Below are 27,811 nucleotides of genomic sequence, written 5' to 3'. Positions count from 1 at the left end.
GTTGATTTATATGGTGTTTTATTTCCAAAGAACCATGCCTAGCATAGGAGCCTTACTTTCAAGCTATTGAACATTGCTTAGTAGCCTCTAAGTGTTTAAATTGTATGAAATCACTTCTACGGGCTGCTTTGTATTATCACAGTAAGTGTTGCTCATGATGGTCCCGATGCAGTTAAGAACCTATGGAACTCACTGAAAGCTCTGGAACAAGGGAGTCACAAGTAGTTTAAGTTCTGTTTTCAACGGGACTGAAATTAGCTGTCACTAGATTGGGATCCAGGACTTTCCTAGTTCAGTTTAATATAGTATTTATGGTTCAAAACCTTTTAAAATCAGTTCTCCAAGTAACTACATGTAATTGGTTGCAGGTTTGAGGCACACATTATTTTAAAAAAACCCCAAGATGCAAAGGCTTAAGAAAAAATATGTTGGCATTTACAAGTTTTCTGCAACAGGAGTTATTGCCAGAGAGGCATTCTCATCGTGGTTATCAGGCTGTCCGTAACTCGGTGTCCAGTAATAGTGCCTCTTAAGGCCATGGGAGACTTCGGCAAAGTAGGTGTTCCCATCCACTTCATACGGATCGACATCTGTGCCAGTTGCTTTCAGGCGACCGCTTTTAATTAACTCTGCAAATGCCTGAAACACACAGGGGAGATAGATATCTCTTGGTAAGAGATCCTTGTTCTTTTAAGGGGAAATGCAGCTGTGGGTGGCTGCAACACTGGGAGAAGGAGATCAAACCCTCCCTCCACCGACCACCACCCCAGCATTGTTTTTCTAATCCAAATCCTTCTTCCTCTATTTTTTTCAAGGGTTAGAAGGATGTCAGCTATTTCATTTCATAAGAAGACAACAGATGTACCACACAGCAGTCTTCATCAAATTTGTTCCCCCATATGTAGATATAGGAAAGGACTAGGTTTGTTTTCATTGACTCTGCAAGGGCCACCAGTCCTTTCCCAGATATGTTGTTGTTTGTCACTGCCAGCCTAGAGTGCAGAAGGATATAAGCAAAAAAACCAAGGTCATTGAGTAGATGCAGACAGCCAAGCAATCATAAATTACATAAATCCATATATGTGAGCCATTCTATTCTTTTCTCCCAGCAGCTACCAGCCATGAAGTCCACCCAGTCCCTCCCTTAACAGCCTCTGCTTCTTCCTGCCCACTAGCAAACCCAAGAGAGGAAGGCTGTCTTGTTCCTCTTGACTAGAAAACCCTCTGCTGCTGGCTTTCGAGATTTGAAGCAGTTGTTCTCTTCTGTTTTCAACTTTTTCTGATCTACTGTCATATCTGTTTACTGGGTTCACAGCAGGGATGAGGAAGAGGATTGATTCAGTTTGCATCTCAAGGCAAACTTAAATGCGCAAGCAGAAATCCTTGCACTGATGGGACTCAATAGTTGACAACTGCCCAAAATTCCTAAGACAGCCCCCCCCCCCACGCAGGCTCTGATTGCACAAGTGACCCAAGAACTTACTTGGGGAGAGTAATACTTTTATGGTAGTCACAAGCAGCAGGTGATCTGAAAGGTGCAGTGTAACAGAAGTTGCTGTGGTGGGCCTTTTGGATTGGAAACTGCTTCCCCAGTGATGTCACCATCACCTCAACAGTTTTCTGGAGCTAGGCCCATGGGTCACTGTTGTGTTTACTGCAGACACATTTTGGTCTGAAGTATGGGCCATGTTGCTTCCGAAATTCTGTGCTGCCTTATCCAACTGCCTGTGCTCACAGTAATGCATTATGGGAGTTAAGAGTTCTGTATACTAACGCTTGAAGAGTCCGATTATGTGTAGTAAGGGCCTCACTCAGATAGAAAGCACCATCATCCTCTATCCTGTTAAAATTAAGGTCCAGGATTTCCAGGGTGGTGTTGTGTTTTAACAGCTTTCCCAAAAATTTAATACCATCCCGAGTAATTTTGTTGCTGAAAAGAGACAAGCGTACACATTTGTTTTCGTTCAGAAACATCGTTCAGAGGACAAAGTGGACTTTGTTCTACAAAAACTTAGGTTGCTATAAGCGAGCTAGTCTTCGCTGTGCCACAAAACTCTTGTTTCTTTTAACTGTTAAGGGGCATTACTTTTTATTATATTTATCAGTCGCCTTGTAAAATAAATGCTGAAGTCATTGTACAAATAAAATGTGAATAAAAACATGACAATAAAACCATACTAAAGCCACAATAAACTTAAGAGACAACTGGCATAAAAACCCAAATGCAAAATCTGCAAAATAAAATACTATGTATGTGTAGCACTGAGCAAGAACAGTCATCAAATATTTACAATAAAACCACCAACCACATTACAGGGACTTAAAACCAGATCTTAGGAGCCAGTGTAGTGGATATTGTAATTAAGAGTGTGTGCTGGAGAGCTGCCAGTTCAATCCTGTTACTGTCATGAATACATGAGGTGGCCTTAGACCGGGTGTGGAAAACCTTTGGCCCTCCAGATGTTGCTGAACTACAAGCTCCCACCATCCCTGGCCATTGGCCTTGCTTGCTAGGGCTGATGGAATTGAAATTTAGAGACATCTGGAGAGCCAAAGGTTCCCCATCCCTGCATTAGACAATCCATTATTTTCTCAGCCTCACCCTGCTCCCTCCATTCTGCAAAATGGCCCGCTGCAAGAAGTACCAGAATAATGTATGTGAAGCACTTTGCATATTTAAACTGCATGATCTAAATCTTAAGCATTATTATTAAACATTGTACAGTCGTACCGTGGTTGACAAACGCCTTGCGAGTCGAACGTTTTGGCTCCCAAACACCACAAATCCGGAAGTGAGTGTTCTGGTTTGCGAACATTCTTTGGAACCCGAACGTCTGACGCGGCTTACGCAGCTTCCAATTGGCTGCAGGAGCATCATGCAGCCAATCGGAAGCTGTGCCTTGGTTTCCGAATGTTTTGGAAGTCGAACAGACTTCTGGAATGGATTCCAACTTCCGAGGTATGACTGTATGTACAAGCACAGTTGTTTGAAACACTCAGTTAAAAATCGATCTTAGCTTATTTTGAGAAGCAGGTATCAAGTGCATCAGTTTTCATACACTGCATATCATTCTAATAGCTAAAATGCTATCTTTATAACTCAAGCTTCTCTTACCAGCTGAGATCAAGATATCGCAGGGTGCTGTTTTCATACAATGCATCACACAGGCGTTCCATGCCAAAGTTCTTCATTTCGTGTTTACACAAATGCAGTTCAACAAGAGTGCAGTTGACTTTCAACATGAGGGCTGTGTGGACCGTGGTCTCTTCCTAAAGTTCCGTATTATTGAATTACAACTTGAACGTAAGATGTTCTAGAGCCAGTGGGGATGTGTACCCTGCTCACATTACAAAATACATCTGGTCACTTCTATGGGGATAAATGCAGGTGTGATGCACATTATCATTTGCTTTACTCCACAGGACAGGTATGTTCCATCCACCAAATTTTATTGTGCGAACATGTAGCATGTAATGCTAAGCCAAACCATTGCTTAGCTTGAATGTGTGAAGATTCCCAGAGAGGAGCTTGTGGCAGCTGTGCCCCTTCCCCAGCCCTTGTGCTCCCACACTGTTCTGAGCTAAGCCATGGTTTGGCTTAGTGCGTCATCTGAACCACAGCTCACGTATTCTGTTGCTCCAGATAGACCATGATAACAGAACAAACCTTGATGACAGCCCATGAGACAAACCATGAACCTGGGTTTAGAGGGCACACTTAGACAAACCATGGCTTAGTTCAAAGCAGAATAGCATCAGTAGGGCCAGAGAAGAAGCCAAGCAGCCGAAATCTCCTTTCCAGGAGCCCACATGGTTGCACATCTCCGCTAAGCCAGTTTGGCATAGCATTACAGTATGTGCAGACCAGCTCTGTACGTAACTAGCTATCCGCAACATGAAGGTGTTTGGAGGTGGAGTTGCCCTGTATTTAAATTCAAATACGCTTAACTCTAGGGTCCTGCTTTATGCTGAACAAAGGTTAATTTAATTGAATGTGAAAGTATCCCCTTGCGCTGCACCTGAGCATACAACACAGCTCTTGCTGAGATCAACAATAACATCTATATTAAGGAATGGGGAAAAGCAGAACTGGAGACTACTTACAGACAATAGGGTTTGAAAATTCTGCTGCCTAGTTTAATCTTTTGGAGCTGTGCTTTCTGCCATTTACCTTGCAGTAAGGGTGGGCGGATGTCAGGGTAGTGGGGTGTGTGTGTGTTTGTTTCTAGATCTCTAAGATCCACCCACTAGAGCCAAGAGTTTGCACAGTGGGGCAGATATACACTTCAAATAGAAGGATAAAGGATACCTCTGAGAATTTGTCTTTAATATCAACTGAGCTCTCAGCCATCTCACACAAAAATCTATTCCTTGTTCCCATCCCTGCCAAGTTTTCTTCATTTCAGTAGCCACAGAGAGAAAGAGAATTTTAGCTGTTATTGTTAAAACTGTTGAAAAGCTTTGTCAATGCTTATTCTTATTCCCTAGGCTTGTTTTCGATGCATCATTCCTGGCTCCTGGCTCCCCATTTCAAGGGAAACAATGCAAAATGTTGCTTACCTCTTCGCTGTAGAGTATTGGCCGATTTAGATTTATGGCTTTGATTGCACTATTGTAATTCAAAACTGTTGCTAATGCTATGAGACTCTGTGTGCGCTGGAAATAAAAGACAAAAGACACAATCCAGAGTAAGGTAGGTGCATTTAGCTCCCACTGAGTAAACCCTCCATCTACAAGCAAGATTATATTTTGTCCCCCCAAACTCACAATGATATGTTTGAAACAGGCTTATATTTCTGTGCCTGTAGACGTGTCCTAAAATGGCAATTTTACTCACCAGATCTGTGTCTCCCAAATCTAACTTCTGTAAAGTGTTGTTAACTTGCAACATTGCTGCAAAATACATTCCTCCCTTGTTGTCGATCTTGTTGCCAGTCATTCTTAAGTGAAGCAGTGTTTCATTCCTCTAGGTGTGAAAAATCAATTATTTCCAATATAACCGTAATCTAAACTCACCGAAATAGGTTATCTCCTAGAATACTGTTTATTGCTATGAAAAATAATAACCTGCTACTGCTACAATCCTGTAACATGCTTAAGAATCGTATTTGGGCAGCAGGGGCGGGGAGTACTAGTGTTAAATAATCCCACAGCTGGGAGGCAGCCTGTGGTTTACCTAATTGATCCCCATTTCCTGAAACCAAGACAGCCTACACCCAAAGCACTGCTCTCAGTGGCAATTCTAAATAAACATGCTTCTGACTGCAGCTTTAAGCATTAAACAATTTAGTTCTGCAAGCTGATTTCTGAGTTCCAAAGTATTTTGCTTCAAAGGGGAAACTCGTGTAGTGTTCTTTCTTATCCAGCTGAACAATACTTACATGCAATGATTTAGCTATGAATTCTGCTCCCATGGTACCAATGTCATTAAACATCAGGTTCAGGTACAGCAGAGTATGATTATCCTGGAACACAAGGAAATTCAGCTTGCTGTCAATGTGTGGGTTCCGCCAGACCCTTCCTTCCCATTCTACCCAAAGCCTTGTCATCTGAAAACTGCAAAGCCATGCCCTTCCCAAGTGGATGTACACTGCATTCCAAGAACACCAAACTCCAGGCAGGCACCGGGACCCCAGAAACCTCTCTGTGCTCTGAGTCTGAGATGCGCGTAGCAATGCCTTACCAACGACATTGATTAAGTTGCCCTGCATTTACACATTTCGCTAAACTCCGTTAAGTTCTTTATAATATGGTTTGTATTTCTTGTTTAAAATAAATTTTAAAAAAAGATTTACAAAAAACCCCAAAACGATGTCCTGGAAGGAACGCAGCGCATCGTAAAGGAGAAAGTTACACGTATAAAGCTCACTTTTTGAAGAAGGTCAACTTAACAAATCGCAGCTACAAAATTCACAAATATCATTTAGCCCTGCCCCCCCCCCCCGCAAGAAGTACCTGAAGGAAAGCTGCAATGTGTACTGCACCAGCGTCACTCAAAAGGTTATATCTCAGGTCAAGTCCTGAAAGAGCCGAGGAATACAGAAATGAGCAGGCTCCATGTTAACCTTAATGGATCACTTTTCGCCCAGTCCTTTTGTCTTAGCCACCAAATTCTCTGCACCTTTTCATCTACTGTAATTGCATTTCCATACATGAGACTTAGGATAACTGTCAAAGGAAAGAATCCTGGGAACCGTAGTTTACCTTTCAAAGAGCTACAATTACCAGCACCTTTAATAAACTACACTTTCCGATATTCTTTTTTTGGGGGGGGGGCGGAATATGCTTTAAATGCATGGTGAGTACAAAAGTCGTCTTTTAAAGAAGCAGGTTTGTTGCACAGTACCTCCAAACCAACTGCAATTGCATGCGCTGAATTTGGCGTGATGTGACTGAATCCCACCCGAAAATAGTGACGGTCTGTAAGTGCCCTTAAAGTGGCTCTTGCTTCCTTTAGTTTTCTAATGTGTATATAAAACCTAGCCTCTCTTTTGCTTCCACTTATGCAACCCGCATAGGTTGGACACTTTCACTGGAGGACAAAAACAGAGCTTCATTATTGTGTGACTCTGAAATTCTGGATTGCCCCCCCAAAAGCCTGATGTCAAAGTTTAGTGCTCGTTTAGTGTCATGAGCCATGTGTTTTGTGCCACCCACAAACAGAGCAATTGACACAGAAAATCGAGGTTACAAGTTAATGCCAAAAAAGTCCAACCTTCCTGCTTCAGTTGGGCTTGTCAACTGAAGGCAAAACCTTCTCCAGGGAAGAACACTCATTCGTGCGGCAGGTGGCTCTTCTCTCTTTGTCTATTCAGCATGAAATAATGCCTGCAGCTAATATAAGTAACTATGGGAAAGACTCAAAGGTGATTTAAGCCTCCCTTGGCAAAATGCCCCATGTCCTGTTTGCACAAGAGCTGGCTTTTGCTCCAGCCCTGGGTTTGTTCTGTAGAGAATTCATAGGGAGAAAACCAACTCTCAGTATCCAAGGCTCTGGATACCATGCAATGAGCTATTTCATAATGAAAGTTGCCGCTTAGGTTGTGCCTGCATCACGTTTCATTTCAGTATTAATTGCATCCAGTGCTATTTTCCTAGAAAAAGAGGCGGCAGAGCTCACCATGAACACCTCTCTTCTTCTCTTAAAATGGTAATGGCGCCCACCTGAGAGGTGCCGGAACTGAGTTCCAGCAATTTCCGGCTGAAAAAAGCCCCGATTACACAATAGGTAATACTCTTTTTTTCCTTTTTTTGGGCAGGGGGTAAGGAACCATTTCTCACCTGAGCGCCACATGTGCTTCTGGGAAATTTTCCAGGGGCTGCATGCCCAGAAGCAACAGTGGGAGGAGCAAGGAATATAAATGTTCAACGGTAACATTTATGCTCTTGCTCCACCCACATGCTCCACACGCTTGCATGGCCCTCTCTACCCTCCACCCAGGGAAGCGTGAGGCATTATCAGAATTCAAGGGCATATTCCAGCCAGGCAAAATCACCCAAGAAGGATGCAAAAAAACCGGCAGAGAGGAATTGAGAGAGAACTACGAGCCTCGGACGTGAGATCTCCAGGCTGACTGCAGATAGACTGATAGATATTGGTGGGGGATCAAAACCGGGAAAAGGGGGGTGGGGATTGGGAACCCAAAGGGTGTATAATTATATTTTGATCTTTTTTATTCTATTCTGTTAGGGGTATTAAAATGGGGAATTCGTGGAAGGGTATTGGGGTCGCCTTTAGAAAAAGATTCAAAGAATGGGTACTGAGGTACAAAGATGGATGTTTATAAGTTAAAATTGGTTATATAAAATGAACTAAATATAACAATGAATTAAATATAATAAGGTTAAAAATTGGGGATAAGAACTTGTTGAACTAATAATTGGAAATGGAATACAAGAGAGGGAGGTGTGGGGAAGTCATGGAAATATGTTATTGAAAATAAGGTTGTAAAAGGTGAATGGTTTTTTCTTTTTTTGTTTTTTTAATCTTTTTTGTCTTTTTGGAAAATCTTAATAAACATTTTTGGGGGAAAAAAGGAGGATGCAAAGCAAGGCCAGTAAGTGGTGTGGCTTGGAAGATCCCTTAGCGCTAAAAACAGAGGCTTGGAAAGTGGCCCTCAGAAGGTGATGTTGCCTTTGTGCTGAAAAAGGTTCCTTATCCCGGTGAAAGACTTCTGGGTGAAGATTTGTAATGAACTGGAAAAAAATGTTGAAATATACATTTATTAAGAAACCAGAGGCCTTTCTTCTTGGAATAAAAGGTTTGGAATTGCCCAAGAGAGATGTCAAATTGTTTTTGTATGCCACAACTGCAGCAAGAATTTTGTTAGCTAAGAATTGGAAAACACAAGAAGTTCCAACAGTGGAAGAATGGCAGATGAAAATGATGAACTTTTCGGAGCTGGCCGACCTGACTGGAAGAGTCCGCGACCAGAAGAAGGAGGAGTACCAGGAGGAATGGATGAAATTTAAAGACTATTTAGTTAAATATGTTAAGATAACTTAATTGGAAAAGCTTGCATTTATCAGATAGTCTTAGGATTTAAATATGTAATGTTAGGAATTAATATGTTTAAAGCTAAAATAGAAAGAAAGAAAGATGTTAAGTGATTAATTACCGTATTTTTCACCCTATAGGACGCACTTTTTCTCCTCCAAAAATGAAGGGGAAATCTGAGTGCGTCCTATGGGGCGAACGCAGGCTTTTGCTGAAGCTTGGAGAGCAAGAGGGGTCGGTGCGCACTGACCCCTCTCGCTCTCCAGGCTTCAGGAAGCTATCCGCAAGCCTGGGGAGCCCGTGGGAGTTCCCTCAGGGCTCCCTAGGCTGCGGATAGCAGCCTGCTGCCCGGAGCGCGGGGCGCGCCGAAGCCGTGGCTGGGGGGGGAAATATATATTTTTTCTTTATTCCCCCCCCCCCAAAAAAACCTAGGTGCGTCCTATGGGCCGGTGCGTCCTATAGGGCAAAAAATATGGTATATGAGAAAATTGGTTTTGGAAAACTATTAAAATGATATACACTGAAATTCAACTAGGGGGATTCGAGGAAGTCACTTAACAATGTCACTAAGATTGGTTCAAATACAGCTGAGATTTATGTCTGTCTGTTTGTTTGTTAAAATTCTTTTTGGAAAATCAATAAAAAAATTTGAGGGGGGAAAAGAAAAAGGTTCCCTATCCCTGGCTTAGAGAAAGGGGGGTATGTGAGTCTGAAAGGCAGTTTCTATAGTGGATCTTGTGCACAAAAACTGCTCTGTGGATCAGGTTGCAAATCCAAAATAAAGATTATTGATGGTTCTTTGTTTGCTCAGTCCTCCACCCTGGGCTAAGTGCAGGCATGGGTGTGATAAGGAATTTTTTCAGTGCTCACCCACAGCACAGAATAAGCAGCAGAGAAAAAATGGCTACATTAGTAGCTTAAGGTAGTTACTAGCTTACCCCCTGGAAGGCTGAATATTTCTCAATATGCACATATGAAAAGACAGACAAAGGAAGTGGGCAGAGAATGGAACTAAAGCTATCAATTGGTCTGCATTTCAAAGGCTTAAATAAAAACAAGACATACCTGTAAGAAACATATTATTTGTAAAAATCGTAGCCAGGATTTGAAAATCGTCATCTGTCACCTTCTGCACAGGTATCAAGCGGTTATTTCCAGCAATTTTTATAGTGATTTTCTTTTTCAACCTGTTACGAGGTAAATGGGAAAGTTGGTTGTTGTTGTGGTTTGGTTTCTCTTAGTGCTTCAAAAATTACCGTATTTTTCGCTCTATAGGATGCACTTTTTCCCCTCCAAAAATGAAGGGGAAATGTGTGTGCGTCCTATGGAGCGAATGCAGGCTTTCGCTGAAGCCTGGAGAGCAAGAGGGGTCAGTGCGCACCAATCCCTCTCGCTCTCCAGGCTTCAGGAAGCTATCCGCAAGCCTTCAGAGCGCAGCAGGAGTTCCCACCGGGCTCCGAAGGCTTGTGGATAGCAGCCTGCAGCCTGAAGCCCGGGGAGCGCAGTGCCAACTCCCACTGCGCTCCCCGGGCTTCAGGCAGCTATCTGCAAACCTTCGGAGCGCTCCCCCAGCCCGCAAGCTCTGGGAGCGGCGGCAAGGCTGCGCAACCTTGCCTCCGCTCCTGGTCCTGTTCTGGAGGCTGGGGTCGGGGGAAGCTCGGGCTTCCCCCGCCCCAGCCCTGCGGCTAAAAATGAAGCCGTGCGCAGCCTCTCCTGGCTGGGGAGGTTGTGCGTGGCTAAAGAGGAAGCCAAGACAGCCAGCGGGATGGATCCCGCTGGCTGTCTTGGCTTCTATGCTCTTTGGGGCTGGAGGGGGAAATATTTTTTTTTCCTTTATTTCCACCCCCCCCCCTAAAAACTAGGTGCGCCCTATGGTCCGGTGCGCCCTATGGAGCGAAAAATACGGTACTTCTGGACTCATAGAAGCTCCACTTCAATAAAACTTTTAGTAGACAGTGATTGATTTATATAATGACAATGTGGATTTGCATACTCTATAATGTATCTATATGGTTTTTTTGTTTTGCTTGGTTGGTTGGTAGTAAGTCGCTTTGGGTTGCCTTGGGCAAGATAAAGCAACCAATAAATTAAACAACAACAACTTACTGATTGCAGAAGCCAGCTTAATTGCTGCAGAATTTGGTTTTGTCTCAGCATATAAAGTTTGCATTTTGAAGTACAGCATATAAAAGCCCAACTTAACAGTTCAAAATCGTATTGGTTTAGTCTCCCCAACGTAACTATTCGCTTACGTTTCTTCGTCCTGCTTCACTTCTTGGAGAACGCGGACTATGAAGGGGTTCTCAGGGTGTTTTAGTTCTTCACACGCTAGAGAATATTGTTGGTCAAGGCTTATGTATTTTGGCATAGTATCTACCTGAGGGGGATAAAAACAATTGAGTACACATCATGTATGAAGAGAATAATAACAATGCATACAGCAACAGGAGAAAATGTCTGTCAGCCTCAGGGCCTCATTTCCTTCTGCACAAGTTTCCAAAGGTCACATGTGGCAGCAAAAGTAGGTGGAGCAATGAATGTACATTTTACCTTTGTACAGTGGCTGATTTTTACACATGCTCACACACCCCTCTCTGTTCTACATCCAGGGGAGCAAGAGGTATTATCACAGTTCAAGGCTACACTCCAGCCAGGCAAAAGGAGGCTGGTGACTGGTGAGTGGCAGAGAGAAATACAAATTGGGAGGCCCTTTGAGAGAGAGAGAGAGAGAGAGAGAGAGGGGGGGGGGAGGGAGAATGCAGTGGCCCTGCCCATGTCAACATGTGGCCTCCAACAGAGAATGCAATTTCCCTCCCTTCCGTAAGACATAACAACAAGGGAGTTGCTTTTCTATGCAGCCCAATTAGTGCCATCTCTCCAATACAAACTGGGCATTAAAGTCCTGGCGGCAGAGTTATTTTGTGTGCACGCCCACTGCTTCACCCAGGGACATAATAGCCCCAGAGGAAGTAAGCATAGGGTAGCCAAGATGGTGCCATTCATACGCTGTGGGTCCCAGCTAGCTTGGTCAATAACCAGGGATGATGGGAGTTGTAGTCACCAACACCTGGAGGGCACCGTGTTGGTTAACCCTGAAGCTGACCGGGCAAATGCTGCTTCCAGTTACCAATTCTTCTTCACATAGGAGCCAAGGTCCCTTCCTCCCCCCTCAATAAAATATTTTAAGGGGCTGCCCCCCCCATCAAAGTTGATGGGTATTGCCATTCAAACAGTGTGTGCCTGCTGTGTCATGGGATCAATTATGTGGGACGGGGCTTACTTGCTCCCCCCCCATATTTTTTTCAAGTTGGCATTCCTGCTTCTGCATCCATACGAACAAAATGCTAACAGACCAATTCTAAACACAATTGTTTGGAAGAACATAAGCTGGTTCCAGTGGAATTTTTTTCTAAGTAGCTTTGTTCAGGGTTACACCTAGAGCATGGAAGGAGAAGGAGCGGGAGGAACACTACTAGGGGAACACTACTGGGGGGGGGTCATATGATCCCAGTTAATCCCTTTGAGCTGAGTAGTACTTGCTTCCAAGTCGGCAAGCAAAAGGCTCCGGCTGCCTGCCTGCCCTGGGCTCAATGGGAGTATATACCCCGTGGACAAAGGGTTTTTCCAGACAAATGTTCATTGTGGTACAGGTGCTGCTCGTGCACACAAGTTTTCTCCCAGCATCCACACAATAATGTCTTCAGCATCAGGACACCAGCTTGTATCCTTCCCCATTCAATCAGGATTTGCCCTCTCTGTACACAGAAGCAGTGGGAATAGCCTTTCCCCATGCACCCTTCGTTTAAATATGTCAGGGAGGGAGGACCAGGTCACTTTCTGTCAGCTGATGCCACCCACAGGATGACAGACACCCCATCATCTCCTCTCCTTAATCCCCACCCAAAACCTGAAAATAAATTTATAGCAGCTCCCAACTAAAAATATTGCCCTCCGTTCTCATACTGTACTTCACTGGAATTCCGCGTGGCAACGATTTTCAGATTAATCCCACAGGAGCCAGTCCTTTGCACAGTTGCTTGTGAGCAATCCCCACTAAAAGCAGTACAGTACTTCTGAGTAAGCGCGCGCAGATTTTGCACACCGACACTGCTTGAAGAAAAATAATCCCTTTTTGTAAATCCAATTCTGCTTTGTCGATCGTAGGGCAAAAAGTCAGGGCACCGCTGCCCAGAGCCTGGCACCCACCGCGCCTTTGGGGAACCGTGAAACCCCAGGATTAAGACCGCAACCCCCTCCAATTGCGCCACCTACCTCCTGCTGCTGTTGCCGCGGAGACGCTTTTTATTTATTTTCTAATTTTTTGCAGAGCGCGCGCGCGCAATGACAACCAACTCCGCCCCGATCGCGGTTGCTATAGTGACTGGGCACGCGCTTCTTTTTTCGCCTGCGTCCCGGGGGATTCCTGAATGCGCCTGCGCCCCTACAGTTTCAGTCTATCCCGGGTAAGAAGGGGTCTTTCCCTACAAAGGCAACTAGCAAGAGGGCCTGGCGACCGCCTGATTTCGGGCTCCGTTGGAACTCAGTAAAGCACCACAGCGCGCCTACACCCTGGGTCTCCTTTGCAAAGCATGCAAAATATTAGCAAAATAATGAGAAAGCGGCATAGCTCAGTGGGTAGAGCATCTGCTTTGCATGCAGAGGATCCCATGTTCAATCCCGGGCATCTCCAGGTAGGGCTTGGAAATGTTCCTTGTATGGAACATGGTAGATCTGCTGCCAGTCAAGGCAAGCAATACTGGGGCAGATCTACCATTTGTTTCATTACAAGGCAGCTTCCCATGTTCATTGATCCGAGACGTCTTTCCTTCATAATGCATTTCCTTTGGCGAAGGTTGGTGGCATCTGAGCCCCGGTACATGGAAAGCAAAGCTAAATGGTGTCCCTGAACATGTACAAGGGCGCCTTTCCTTTATTAGTGAGTTAGTACAGTTAGTGCCCCTCCTGTCAACCTAGCAGTTCGAAAGCACGTCATAGTGCAAGTAGATCAATAGGTACCACTCCGGCGGGAAGGTAAACGGCGTTTTCGTGTGCTGCTCTGGTTCGCCAGAAGCAGCTTAGTCATGCTGGCCACATGACCCGGAAGCTGTATGCCAGCTCCCTCGGCCAATAAAGTGAGATGAGCGCCGCAATCCCAGAGTCGGCCACAACTGGACCTAATGGTCAGGGGTCCCTTTACCTTTACCTTACAGCTAGTGCCCACGCAGATGAGGTTAGCAAGAAGTGCTCATGTGAGGTTGAGAGAAAGGATGACCTCCAAACTACTCATGCTATAAAACGCCTAAAGGGCTGGGCCCATGCCCTTAAGACTTTCAAGGGCAGGGGTGACTAGCCTTTTTCTCGCTGTGTACCCTATTCCCTCCGGGGTTGGGGGGGCACATAGCAGGGGGTGGGGTAGGATGAGATGGAAAAGTGGGCAAAGCAGCAAATGTGCTTTTTACCCAGTAGGCTAGTTTCTTCAAGCTTGCATGCCCTTCTCTATTCCCTAAATAAATATTCCAAGCAGTCAAATATACTTGATTGTGCAAAGCAGGGCAGGTGAGCAGTGTGGCTCAGGAGGGAGGGTAGAATGGGTAGAGCCACAAGGACCAGATAGTGAGGCTGAAAGGGCTGGATTTTGAGCCCCAGCACCAGGGACCGAAACCCTGTTGCTCTCCAGATGCTGTTGAACATTCTTTGTTGGCATCCGTCTGTCTCTGGAAACCAGGGGAGGGAAGTCAAACTGCAGGAGAATCGCAGTGCCTGAAGTGACCTGTGTGGAGTGCAAGCCTGGGCAGTGTGTATGGAGGTCCTGGGTTGCCTAGCCCTAGACAACAAGACCGCCCCCCCCCACCAGCCTGGCTGATGTGGTCCAAAGGAAATCCAAGCAATACATTTGGCACCAGTATAGCTACAGCTCTCCTTATCCCTCTGACCATTGGCCATGCTGGCTGAGTCTGAGGGAAGTTGAAGTACAGCAACCTCTGTCTACCCTACATTCTTTAGAAGGTTCTGTGAACTATTCCCACAGAGCATATTGAGTTCATGCGCTGGGGCTAAGCATCACTTGCAAGGGAATATCAGTAACAACAGACGAGGTGCCCATCATGAAGTTTGTCCACAGTTACTTATTTTCAAATTGAGAAACCATAGAGATCCTGGGTTGTGCAGTGGGCTAGTATGTCTGGCTCTTAACCAGAAGGTTGGCGGTTTGAGCCCACCCTGGGATGGCTGTGGGCAGGAATTCTGCATTGCAGGAGGCTGGACCAGGTGACTCTTGGGACCCCTTCCAACACACAATTCTATGCTAAACATCCAAAGAAGTCAGTCCTCCGGAAAAGTTTGAAACCCACTGTTGCAGACTATTGCCCTGATTTAGATGGGGGTCTGCTGTGCAAAGACAATCGAGGATGGTTATAGGCTGTGCTTTCAAGTCCAAAGCTGAATACTGCACCCCCTTGTAAGTTATGCCAATTTAACACGTTTATCCATATTTCTTTATTTGGCACTATTAATGATGCTTCTGTTTGTTGGGAAGCAGCAGTGAAATGATGTGCAAGCCACTGCAGCCACTTATTCTTGGCCACTGAATATTTTTTCCTCTTTCCCTTGCCCTAGCTTGTAGCTGTTAATATAAAATTCCAGGCAAATCTAGACAAAACAGCAGGAGATGCTTGCAAGGTAGTATGAATCTGAAGACATACTATGAAGCTGGTAAACAGCAAAACTTTGGACACAGGATGTCTCTTCCTGATTGGGGACTCTTCCTCTGCAAAGCTATGAAAGCCAGTCACCAAGGCACAGATTCCTACCGTACATTTAAAGCATATCCAACACACATTTAAATCACACAACTTCCCTCAAAGATTCCCGGGGGCTCTGGTTCGTTAAGGGTGCTGGGGCTTGAAGCTGTGTGAGCAGAAAGGTACAGTTCACAGGATTCTTTGGGGGAAGCCATGTATTTAAAATGTGAATTGGATATGCTTTAAATGTATGGAGTGGATCTGCTACAGATCCGTTTGTGCCTCCAACATGGACCTGTCTTGGCATTAAACGGTATGCTACTTAATTATTTGTGTTCAGTAGTATAATTAGGTTTGGGTAAACAGAGGAACCTGCCCTTGAGACAACCTGGACAAGAGGTATAAAATAGCCAACAAAAGTCGCTCATCTCACTTTATTGGCCGAGGGAGCTGGCATGCAGCTTCCGGGTCATGTGGCCAGCATGACTAAGCCGCTTCTGGTGAACCAGAGCAGCACACGGAAATGCCGTTTACCTTCCCGCCGGAGCGGTACCTCTTTATTTACTTGCACTTTGACGTGCTTTTGAACTGCTAAGTTGGCAGGAGCAGGGACTGAGCAACAGGAGCTCACCCCGCCGTGGGGATTCGAACCGCCGACCTTCTGATCGGCAAGTCCTAGGCTCGGTGGTTTAACCCACAGCGCCACCCACATCCCGTGTAATACATTGGCAGCTGTTAAAAGATCACATTAAATCATGTAAAACTTTCTTTCATGTTTGTAATAACTGGACCTGTTTTCAAGGTGCTAGATGCAAGGCTACTTGAAGGCTTTGTACAAGCAAGGAATTCAGGCAAAAACAACAACAAGATTACGCCTTCTCATTATGGAGGGTTATTCTCCCATTCCTCCCAGGAAATGAATGTGGTACATATACCTCAAAACCAACCTGTGAAGTAGATTAGGCTAGGAGAACACATCTTTACATAATGCCACAGTGAGTTTCAGTATCTAGACAATGTCTCCGTGGGCCAAGGCCCTACCCACTGCACCATACTGCCAGTCATTATGCTGCCGCCAGGATGCAATTTGGTTGCTATATATTAATTTTTCTCCGATCCTACAGCTCCCCGCCCCTGCTTTTACTGTTACCTGGGAGGTTGAGGCCAACTCCAAGAGGAAGCTGTCCATGGTGGTGGTGGTGGTATTATTATGATATCTGAGGTAAATGTGAGCTCATCAGCCTCTCCTCCTCACAGCTCTCCTTTCCTCTCATATCGGAGCCTGCCTATTGAAGATCAGACACAGCCATCCGTCCCAAGTACTTTTATGACATCAGAGGTACGTGAACGAATCACATTCGCTCCGTTTGAATTTTGACAGTTGGGTCAGAATTCAGGAAGAAACTCTGCCGTTAGGGGAAACTGGGGCGGAATACAACCTCTGGATGCTACTGCCAGCGATTCCCAGCGTCGCATCCATATCAGACATTTAAAACACATGGCTCCCCCCCCCCCAAAAGAATCCTGGGAACTATAGTTTAACCCTCACAGAGCTACAGTTCCCAGCACCCTTAACAAACTACAGTTCCCAATCAAAAAAGGGTGGCATTCAACTTAAGTTTTACTCAGAGAAGACCTCTTAACATTAATGGATCCCAGTCAGGGTCATTAATTTCAGTGGGGTCTACTCCGAGCAAAATTTATTTGAAGATCATTCCAAGTTTGCAATCAGCCATGTTCCCTCCTCCTCCTCCTCCTTCTCGCCATTCTTTGCTGTTTTATACAGTAAAGGTAAAGGTACCCCTGACTGTTAGGTCCAGTTGCGGACGACTCTGGGGTTGCAGCACTCATCTCAATCTATAGGCCGAGGGAGCCGGCATTTGTCAACATACAGCTTCTGGGTCATGTGGCCAGCATGACTAAGCTGCTTCTGGTGAACCAGAGCAGCGCACGGAAACGCCGTTTACCTTCCTGTTGGAGCAGTACCTATTTACCGTATCTACTTGCACTTTGACGTGCTTTCGAACTGCTAGGTTGGCAGGAGCTGGGACCGAACAATGGGAGCTCACCCCATCACGGGGATTCGAACTGCCGACCTTCTGATCGGCAAGTCCTAGGCTCTGTGGTTTAGACCACAGAGCCACCTGCGTCCCTATGTTTATACAGTAGGGTGGCTCAAAAGTAGGTATGCTGCTTCAGAAGCCATTTTATTTTTTCTTGATTCAAGTTCTCATCATTCACAATATCGGTAAAGTAAAAATATTTATTTATTTGTTCATTTGTTTGGATATACTTTATAATTTATCCTGCTTCTGCTAGTCACAATGTGGAACAAACCTACTAAATATTATTGTGGGCCTTCATTTGTTAGTTAATGGTTCAGAATGGTTGGTTGACATTTCCTCAGTGAGAGTGAACGAATGGTTAGGAGATATTTGGAGATTAGCTGGAAGTTGAGGCATCGTGGGGTGTATACATCACTCTTTTGGGATCTGTGATGTTTCCCCAATGTTACTGTATTATTGCTGTCTGGAGGGGAACTCTTGCACTATTATGCAACAAAAGCAGGACAAAACACACACATTTGTGGTATGAAATGTTACAGAATTTCAGCAGGAAGCTATAGGACCTGCATTGACTGGAAATAAAGCAGAGTATATCCACCCTGAAACTCTTGTAGGGACAGACGATATTGAAAGTAGGATTGCATATAACTACCTCGGTGCTTCATGACCACAAATTATCATGAGTGCACTATAAACAGGACACCTGGAGGGGCATCCAATGTTACAAAAATGCTCCCTTCTCAAGGAAACCAAAACTCAGGGAGTTTTGAACTTTTCACTGCTTGGCAAAGTAGGGAGCATGTAATAATATAACCCAAAAATCTTGATTTGGTTAAGTTCACATGATTAGATTCTTTTACTTCAGCTCAAGAGTAGGTTAAGTGCCAAAAATTCCTCCTACATTTCTCGCACAACCATTTCCCCACAACAACACTAGTTCAAGCACAACATCCCCAAAATTTGGGAAGAGATTCAAATCCTACCTGAATCTTCCTGGATTCAGCGCCGTATCCTAAACATCATTTACTCTGCCCCGTACTCAAGAAATAGTTGGGATTTATGGATGAAAACAACATATTTTGTTTATTCTTCATAAAAATTTGGTTTAATGAATATCTCCAATTTCATTCATTCCACTTTTTTTTTTTTGCAGCCAAAACCAGGTTTACAATGATTGCTACCTCCAAGAGTTTTGTTACCGCTGAAATAGTGTCCCAACTCTCTGAAAAATGGGCCACCATTCCAGAAGAGGATGACGCGGAAGAGACACAAGAAGAGGTTAATGTTGTTGTTGGTGCTGATGTTGGTGTTGAAGAGGTAATAGAGGAAAGGTTGGCAGATGAAGAACCCAAAGAGGAGGTGGTTGTGCCAGTGCAGATCACAGACCGCATCTTTTTTCTTGATTTGGCCAACAAAAAACTGGAAACCATCCCATGGCAGGTTTTTGAATTGGAAGACTTGGAGGAATTGCATCTGGAGAGAAATATAATCAATAGTATCCCAGAAAGTATAAATCGGCTTAGAAATGTGAAAGTCCTTTATTTGAATAAGAACAACATACAAGACCTATGTGAGGAACTTGGAGAACTGAAAAGTCTTCAGAGCTTGGATTTAAGCAGTAATCCACTCCCTCTGAGTTCACTGAATATCATTAGTAAATTAAGGGCACTTTGCCAGCTTAGATTATATGATGTCAACCTGGATGAATTTCCAGTGGAAATCTGCAAACACCTCCATCATCTAGAATTGCTGGGACTCTCTAGTAACAATCTGAATTGCCTTCCCAAGGAAATTGTCAATTTGACCAAACTGAAAGAGATTTATCTAAAGAAGAACAAATTTGAAAATTTCCCACCAGAACTTTTTCAACTCTCTAATTTAGAAATAGTAGATCTAGAAGAAAATAGTCTGAGCCTCATTCCAGAAGAGATTTCCTCCCTGCAAAAATTATCCCAGTTCTTTGTTGCAGTTAACAGCCTAGCATCTTTACCCGATACAATGAGTAAATGCCCGAACCTATCTGTGCTTGATTTGTCCAGTAACCTCCTGCGCAAACTTCCACGATCTTTTAAGGAACTGACAGAGATGAAAGAATTTTCAATGTCTCGGAATAGCATGGCAACTTTCCCGCGCCAGATTCGCCGCTGGAGGTCGCTCATTGTGGTTTACTTGAAAAATTGTGCCCTGGAAGCGCTGCATCCTTCTTTCGCCAAGCTAACCAGCTTAATAATACTAGATCTAAGTGAAAATTTCCTAGAGGTGTTTCCAATAGAGATTTGTTCGTTGGAAAATCTGGAAGTGTTGTTACTTGATGACAACTTACTATGTGAGGTAATCAAAATTCAGTTAAAACCTTATTTTAAAAAGCAGGGGCACCAGGGCAAAACTACACATGTTGGCAGCAGACAAATGTCCAGATGTCACTCACTGGGATGGGTGGAGCCATTATGCTAGCATCCCTGGAGCAGTGTTGCAGAGTGATACAAGCAAAAAGAAGAAGAAAAAGCCTTAGACCAAGGAGTTTATAATTTAAAAATTGTAAACTGCTTTTAGAAATCTCTCTTTAATGTTTGCATGCCTGTTTATTTTCCGGATTACCTGAATCCAGGTAATCCACTTCCTGAACTTCTGTCAGTCTTGGCTTCTCTAAGCAGGCAATTAGACTCTGGGATACCCTATTATTACAGCACCATCTATGTGGGAGGGTCTCCTCATAGAGATTCAGGTGAGCCCTTCCCAACCTTCATCTTCACAGAGTTAAGGATTTGCAGGCTTGGGCGATTTCCGGCGCCGTGCTGTGCTGCGCCGGTTTAGTGCAGTGTGCGGGGACTCGCTGAGCGGGCGGCTCGGTTCAGTGGCGGCTCGTGGTCTTGTTAAACGACCCCTGTTGACTGATTGTGGCCCATGGGCCTTAGGTTGCCGACCCCTGGACTTGACAGTTGGTAGTGTGTGTGCATCACAGGTACCAACTCCCTGAAGGGGCTGGGCACCCACAAATTTCTGTGCAAGGGCCATGCATGCTCATGGTACCCATGCCCCCGGGCACCCACAATGGCGGGGCCAAGCTGGCACTCCTTGCGTGCATGCATGTGTATAAGTTCAGGGGGAGCCAATAATGGGGGGAAAGGGAGACAGCTGGCTAGCTGGAATTCTGTACAGGAGCAGTCCATTTTGTAACATGTCCCACTTCAGCATACTAATAGTGATCTAAGTTCCCCCATTGCTGGTCCCACTATCAGCAGCCATTCTTATTTATATATTTATCGCTTTATGATTAGCGGTGTACATAAAAATAAATCATGCAGATAATAAAGCAATAAGAATTAGGGAAATGTGGGGGAAATCAAGGTTTGGCCAATTGCAATCAAATGACTTGTGGTGGTGGAGAAGCCATCTGGGGAAACACTCATCCCTGCAAAACCAGCCCAGTGGGCATGGAATATACTGACAGTTGGGTGTGTGTGGAGTTTTGCAGGTAGAATCCCAAACAGCAGAACTCCCACTTCTTGTCCTAAAAGGAGTTTGGGGTTTTGTCACAGGAAGATTTGCACCCAGCTTTCTGTACCCTGCTATGGGAGGATAATAGCGCTCATTTCTTTGACTTGTAGTGGAGTGTTGCAGTTTGAGAAATCTATATATTTATATGTTTCAATAAATTGTGTGTGAAGCTATCTCCAGCAGTGCTCAGGCTGTGTAAGCTGAAATGCCTCAGTCTGACCGGCAACAAGTTCACCTCGTTCCCGGAAGAAATATTTGCAATTGGATCACTGGAGAAACTGTACATGGGGCAAGACCAGGGAACCAAGCTTACAGTAATACCAGAAGGCATCAGTAAGTTAGAGGTAAGAAAATGATCAAGGTTTGGATCTCAAAAGTAGCCTTCCCTCGTCGCCCAAAGAAACATATATGTATGTGAATACACAGACAACATATAATGTAAAACCTTTTCGGACCAGTGGGCGCATTTGAGATTTCAAGAATGCGCTGTGGGAGTGAGTCATAAAATGGTTGCCATGGGATGTGTGATATAACAGAAAAGGGCTGCTGTGGGGGTGTGGCGTAATGCAAAATTGGTTAATGGCACTTCCATAGTGTTATGTATTCAGTGGTCTGTGTTTGCCTGAGCTTGAGTCTGGACTAAGGATTCTGAGTTCCTATGTTCTGGTTCAACACATGATATCCAATCACAGAACATTTCAGGATTTGGGCCTCTGCCATTGGCCCTTAAACTCTGAGTTATGGTTTGCAGCTTGGAAGTTTAGACAGCCAATCATGTTGGAAGTAGGAGTTCCACCTACCCCACGTCAGGTTTCTGATCCAGATCAGCACCCAGGCCTACTGTATCTGCAATTTACTTTTTAAAAAGCAATTTGTGCAATTGTTATTGGTGGTATTATGTCTAGATTGGCCCAGAGATGTTAGAAACGGGATATAAAGCATTCCTCCAGGACAGGAGCAGCCAAAGCCTATTTGCTGCCTGAGGCGAAGAACAAAGTGGCACATTCTCCACAAAAACTGACTAGACTGGTAGTTGAGTCTTACTTAAGCACTGATGATGGAGCAGAGTCCCCCACTTCACCCCAGGGCAGCAAGCTAGCTTAGGAGCTGCAGGGTAGACCACACGACATACCTTTGCAACCACTTTCTGCCCCTCAGAATTTGCTGCCTGAGGCAGCCGCCTCACTTTGTCTCGCTGAAGCCAGAAAGATTAGAAAGACTTCCATGCCATGCAGAAACCTGAAATCTAGTACACACATATCTCACAAATAGGGCCGGCTTGGGAAGCTTCGCCATTTGATGCAGCTCACCACTGCCACACCCTGGCTGCCTCCTCCATGGCAGAGGAGCTGAGGGTGGGGCAAACCCGAGGCAGAGGCAACAGAGGAGCCCCTGAGTCGGCAGGGGCACCCATGGTAGCAGAAGAGGTAGGGTGTGCCCATGGCGGAGGCGTGGCAGCAGCGAGCCAGGCAGTCCTCACGCTGGGCCTGCCCACAACACTGCCTGTTTGCAAGGTCTTTAAAAATTGGGGCATTGGTACAGCTAGCTGTCAAAATATGGGAGGCAAATTTTTGCCACATAATAGAGGCCAGCACTGCAGAACTTACCAAGTCAAGCCAAAAGCATATTCCTACATTGCAGGCGGTTGGCCTAGATGATTCTCAGGGTCCCTTCTAACTCTATGATTCTATGAAAACATAAGTAGGGGGCTGGGCTGTTGGATTTGAGAGGATTTGTCCAATAGCCGATTTGGATCTATGCTTGAAGAACACAAACTGCATTTTCTAGTAGAGATGCTCTGAATACACTAGAATGCATATTTGAAATTCACAGTGATGCTTTAACTACAGTGCCCAGAATTCTTTGAGGGAAAGAAAGTGCTTTGAATGTTCTTTAAAGGTATAGTGTATGCACTGTTCAAGGTTGCATGTTTAAATTGTTAGAATAATTGTAAACAGATGTTTAGTATGGTAAATGGCCTTTAAAATCATCACAATAAGTAATAAACCGGTGAGGACCAAAAATTTTAAGCAGTGGGGCCAGCACCTTAAAAAGAACATTTGCTTAATTTTTGATCCTGTTGTGCTTTTGGTGAGACTCTTCAGGAATATCAGAATTTGCTTTATACTGAATCAGACCCATTGGTCCATCTACTAGTTCAGTATTTTCTACAGAGAACACAGGTGAGTCTCTACACAAATATATATTCAAAATGCAAATTATGTGTATTTTCCTCCCCCAGAACCTGAAAGAATTGTACCTTGAGAACAACGATTTGGAGTATCTTCCCTCAAGCATAGGCTCGCTGCATAAGTTGGAAGTACTTGACCTTCACAACAACTATCTCATAGAGCTACCTGATCACATATGCGAACTACAAGGTAAAAGGCTAGATAAAAGCAGGCTCTGCACGAAGGCAGAATTCACAGCCATAGCTTCCTTTGCCAAGGGTACCTCTTGTCAACCCCTTATAATGTCTTTCAAGTCCCATTTTCCTCCAAAGCTAAATTTAAAATACATTCTTGCTTTGCATAATTTGGGCTGCAATTCATACTCATGATCTGCCTTGATGTGGGTGGAGGGTGAAGTTTCAGTGGGGCAGAGACTTCCCTCCGCCAGCCCAAAACAGCTCAGTTGGGGTCACCCCTCCAGTGTACAACTCCCTTTTCCACCTGCCAAAAGTGTGGGCAAGAAGAAGTACCCTTCATAGGATTCCCACCGGTGGTAGGCCTACAGAAAGCCTCAAAAAGGGGTGTTCCAGGGGAGAACTCCACAGCTGTCACTTGACATCAAACCCAATCTGATTCTGATAGCTCCGTCAGCTCCAGGCTGGCATAAAACAAGGTTTTGCCTCCCATCAAACACCTTCTCTCCTAGCTGGCATGTGTCTGGGTGGTGAATAGGCTGCCCTGTCACACACCCCTCTTTGCCTGGGGCTAGGATTCCTCTGCTAGACTACTTATGTAGGACCTATACAGACCACTGAAGCTCCTTGACCACTGGGGTTTTGTTCACCCCTTGCTCCCCTCACCTCTGCATCCTGAAATCCCTCCAGGCATTGCACACACACTTGCTAGCCAGTCTTCTGTACCGTAAGGAGAAAGGTCCATTCCCATGTGGATGGAACACAACCCGTCCCAATGTTGTGTACATGCAGGAAGGGATCTCTGTAGGTCTTTATTGAGCATTCCTTCCGATTTGCTTGGACTGTTTTTATACGTCTTCCAGTTAATCATACATTCATCTCACACTATTCAGCGCATTTCCCTGTCACTAGCCTAATTGTAAAAAAAGGGGATTTGTTGTGCTAGGATTACGTAACACTTTTAAGTGGGTTTGTTGTGCTAGGATGGCACTGGACTTTGTAAAAAGTGGGTTTGTTGTGCCAGGATGACTGAGCACTTTAATCACCTTTAACTGTGCAAACCTCGATTTCCTGGGATGCACCTGAATCCCTCCCACAAAATACTGACAGTTCGGAGGTGCCCAGAGGGAACACAGACCAGAGTGCTTTCCCCCAAGGCAGGATGCAGTCTATATGAAGGCCAAACTCAGTGACACCCAGCATCTTTTTCTTTTACAAAAAGCAGGTTCAGTCCAGACTACGATCACAGCACAAGTGAGTTAACCATTTATTGTTGACCTTTTCTGCTGGAAATCAGTGCCCCCACCCCCCAAAAAACCTACTATTTGCCACAACTGGGAATAGGGTGGTGGGCCTTACAGACACACAATTGTGTTTGCATTTTTCCAGTCAGGGCAAATGACAGCTTTAGGTCAGGAGTTGATTATTAACAAGGAAATTGTTTGGGGGAAAGGATTAACCCCTCCCCCCCCCCACGTTAACTCTCCCAAACTTGGTTGGCGGTTCCTGAACCTGCTTTTTGTAAAATCAAAAGTAATTGGGAGATACAAGCCATAGGAAGCACAGGTCACCATCTTATACCATCAGACCACTGATCCATCTAACTCAGTATTGTCTGCACTGACTGGCAGTGGTTCTCCTGGATTTTCAGACAAGGGTTTTCCCCTTCCTTATCTGGAGATGCAGAGGATTGAACCTGGGACCTTCTGCATTCAAAGCAGATGCTCTACCACTTAGCTTTGGCCCTTTTGTAGTTTGATCCTGAGCCAACTGTTTCTCTCAGCCCTGCTGACTGTGTCTCATTTAATGCATGGTGTTCATGGGCTACCATGCTCCTCTGTTTCTGCCCCTCTTCACAGCAGGGATTACCCTCCTATGCAATCTTGGGCACTCCAGATGTTGCTGTAGAACCACCATCATCCCCAAGCATTGGCTTTGTTGGTTAGAGTTGATGGGAGTTGAAGTCCAGCAACACCTGGAGGGAACACAGCTTCCCTAGCTGTCCTCTAAGCTACTTGGTACATAAGGAATCTAGAGTCCTTAGTCAATTGAGCCTGTTTTTATTGTCAACCAAAGGAAAAAAGAAAAACATTGGTAGGTTGGCACTTGTAATATTAATATTAATAACAATAATAATACTCAAACATTTAGTTTGCAAATAAACATGAAATGGATGTTGCTTATGCATCATATTCACCTTTATCATTCTCTTGTGTTTAGAGTTGCAAAAGCTATTTCTTCATTCCAATCAGTTATTTCAAGTCCCGGAGAATCTGGATAAGCTAGAGAAACTGCAGGTTCTGACACTTGAAGGAAACCCTCTGATGTTCCCAGCGGTGGAAATCTTTAGCCAAGGGTTGCAAGTCACCATGCAGTACTTGCGAGATGAAAGATACGAAAAGGCCTTGACCGTAACGGTACAGAGAACACACACAAAAAGCCACATGGGTCTGCAGCACGTTGTAGTGACAATTCAGTGGAACTGTGGGTGGGCCACAGGATTTTAAATAGTGGAAGCAAAGTAGCAGATACCCCCACCGGAAAATATTCCAATTAGGGTGCATTATCTCCCGGTACATTGGTATGACTTGGTATTAGAGGAGTGTGGGGAACGTGCGGCATAACAGAGAAAAGAACAAGGGGGAAAGGAGCAGGTCTGGTCAGGTAGGAGAGTATTTTCCTCCTGACTTTGAGAAGAAGCTGGTGAGACAAGGCAGGCAGGCTCCAACTAAACATGGCAGCTTTTGCTAATCTGGTGTTTTGGACAACCTGATGGGAGTTCTAACCCAAAGCATGGAAGGCACGAGGCTGGCAAACACCACCTACTGGCTCCTACAAACTCTAGGACCACTTTTAAAGAGGCAGCCCCCTGGCATATAAGCCAGCATACCTCCTCCTCTTGGTTAATTCCCTCAGGGCTCTGCTGATGGCCCAACATAGTGATGTGTAGGGTCCATGATGTTGAGGAGGACTGTTCTTTGGAGAGGACGAGCACAGAGGTTACTGACTCTGGAGAGCTCCTAATTCAGGAGTCCTAATGGGGTACTGTATGAGGGAGTAGCAGAAGGGGGAGTGGTGCCAGAAGAATTCCTGCAAGAGATTTTTTGTCCACATGACTGAGCCTTGGGAGGAAAGCGGGAACACAGCATCCATTTTATGTGCCAACATTTGAAATCTGAAAAACAAATAGCTAGGAATGGACAGCGAAGCCTAGGTCTGTCCCATTTCAGTTTCATTATTTAATTGTAGGTCGTAGGTTCACCATGAACTTCTCCCTTGTTCTCTTAGAGCGGCCATGGTGCCCACCTGAGAGGTGCCTGAGCTGAGCTATGGTGAGCTCCAGCTGAAAAAAAGCCCCGGGTCTCTTCCATCCCATATTGTGCATTTTTTAAAAGAATGTATGAAAAGTTCAGTTTAAATTGTATGCCTTATTGTCTGTCTTTCCGCTAAAATATATATTTTTTCAATGCATGTCTCCATAACATGCATTTTGGCAGTAAAATACCTATTTCTGTGTGCCCTTTTTTCGCACACCAAAACTGCATTGTAAAATCCAGAGAAGCAGAGTTGTGCTCCAACCTGGTAGCAAGTTTGCAGCCATCAAACTGGTCTGTCTGCTATAAGAACAAAATGAGCTAATTCTTCTCCCATCCCTACAAACAGCTGCTTTTTCTTTTTCTTTTCATTTTAATGCTTATGTGGTTGTTTCTCCCTCCCCTCAAAGGTCCAGGCTTGGTGGCGTGGCTTGATGGTGCGCAGAGGGATCGGAGCCTTTGGCGAGATCCTGAAAATGATCAGGAGAGGCAAGAAAGAGAAGAAAGAGAAGAAGAAGGAGAAAGACAAAAAGGGAAAAGACAAAGGAAAAGGAAAAGACAAGGGCAAGGAAAAGGACAAAGGCAAGGGCAAGAAGAAATAACTGCATTCTGTGATACCTCAAAGGGCCAGGGGAATAAATACAAGCAAGAAAAGAAAAGGACTCATAGAAAGTCATTCTCTCATATCAAGATAGTATTTTCTACTGCTCAAGTCACAAATTCCTCTTAGTGGGGAGAAATGGTCCAGCATGGCAAGTCTTGCATCCTGTGTGGTGAAAAATTACTCACAAGGTGGGGCTGAGTAGGATTTTCACTGAGATCAGGGCTTCAGTTTCTCAATTCTGGCGCTCTTCTCTCTCTACCCCACTGTATTCTGTCAGGTAAGGCTATAGGAACTGCGTGCTGAGCCTCTGGGCCACCAGCTATAGATTGTTACACTGGCACAAGACATCATGCTCCATACCAAACATCAAAGCGAACATTTCGTTCATTGTCCCGATTAAAATGTTCCAGTTGCTTTTGCTGAACTTCGGAAAGAACCCAGCCTTGCAGCCCGAGCTCCGTGAACTGGGGCAGCTTCAGCAGTGCTGCCAAAAGTTTGCCCAACCATTCGCCACAGTTGCCACGCGACGACGGGCGACAGCTGACATCCAGTTCAGAAAGCTGCTCAAGGCCAACTATGTCTTGATAGAACATTGCCCATCCTTGGTCAGAGATCTGGTTGTTATAACTCAGGTCCAGTTCTTGTAGTTGAGCCAGATGCCCAGCTTGGATGACCAGACCTGAAAGAAGCAACCAGTTCATCAGTAGGTAACATTGGTTTTCAAAAT

At 44.8% G+C, this 27,811-nt stretch overlaps 3 protein-coding genes across 16 annotated transcripts in view; 1 reads left to right on the top strand and 2 right to left on the bottom strand.

Annotated features, from left to right (window-relative positions):
- Position 1: 1 nt before the first annotated feature.
- On the bottom strand, positions 2-16,526 carry LRRC34 (leucine rich repeat containing 34). Of its 3 annotated transcripts, none has more exons than XM_083613439.1 (11): positions 16,388-16,526; positions 10,750-10,874; positions 9,563-9,684; positions 5,956-6,020; positions 5,382-5,465; positions 4,838-4,966; positions 4,561-4,656; positions 3,116-3,270; positions 1,775-1,930; positions 866-992; positions 2-639 (listed from the first exon to the last, which is right to left on the bottom strand). In XM_083613439.1, the coding sequence occupies exons 1-11, from the start codon at positions 16,424-16,426 to the stop codon at positions 436-438; spliced, it is 1,302 nt and encodes a 433-aa protein (XP_083469565.1). In that variant the 5' UTR covers positions 16,427-16,526; the 3' UTR covers positions 2-435. The 3 variants fall into 3 exon arrangements, with proteins under 3 accessions (XP_083469565.1, XP_083469566.1, XP_083469567.1); XM_083613440.1 differs by lacking the exon at positions 16,388-16,526 and adding an exon at positions 12,770-12,871; XM_083613441.1 differs by lacking the exon at positions 5,382-5,465.
- Positions 16,476-27,139, top strand: LRRIQ4 (leucine rich repeats and IQ motif containing 4). The gene is made up of 6 exons (XM_083613295.1): positions 16,476-16,576; positions 18,457-19,634; positions 20,972-21,145; positions 23,044-23,182; positions 25,387-25,583; positions 26,891-27,139. Exons 2-6 carry the CDS (start codon positions 18,474-18,476, stop codon positions 27,080-27,082), a joined length of 1,863 nt encoding a protein of 620 aa, XP_083469421.1. The 5' UTR covers positions 16,476-16,576; positions 18,457-18,473; the 3' UTR covers positions 27,083-27,139.
- Positions 25,213-27,811, bottom strand: part of LRRC31 (leucine rich repeat containing 31) — a 40,265-nt gene continuing 37,666 nt past the window's right edge. For all 12 annotated transcript variants that reach the window (XM_083613288.1, XM_083613289.1, XM_083613290.1 and 9 more), the window contains one exon: positions 25,213-27,763. In XM_083613288.1, the coding sequence (XP_083469414.1) occupies positions 27,432-27,763 (332 nt within the window). In that variant the 3' untranslated portion in view covers positions 25,213-27,431. The remainder of the gene's footprint in view (positions 27,764-27,811) is intronic.

This window comes from Podarcis filfolensis (genome assembly GCF_964270895.1).
Source record: "Podarcis filfolensis genome assembly, chromosome: 5".
Classification (NCBI taxonomy): Eukaryota; Metazoa; Chordata; class Lepidosauria; order Squamata; family Lacertidae; genus Podarcis; species Podarcis filfolensis.
The sequence above is the reverse complement of the archived record's forward strand: the minus strand, read 5'-3'. Positions and strand labels throughout refer to the sequence as shown.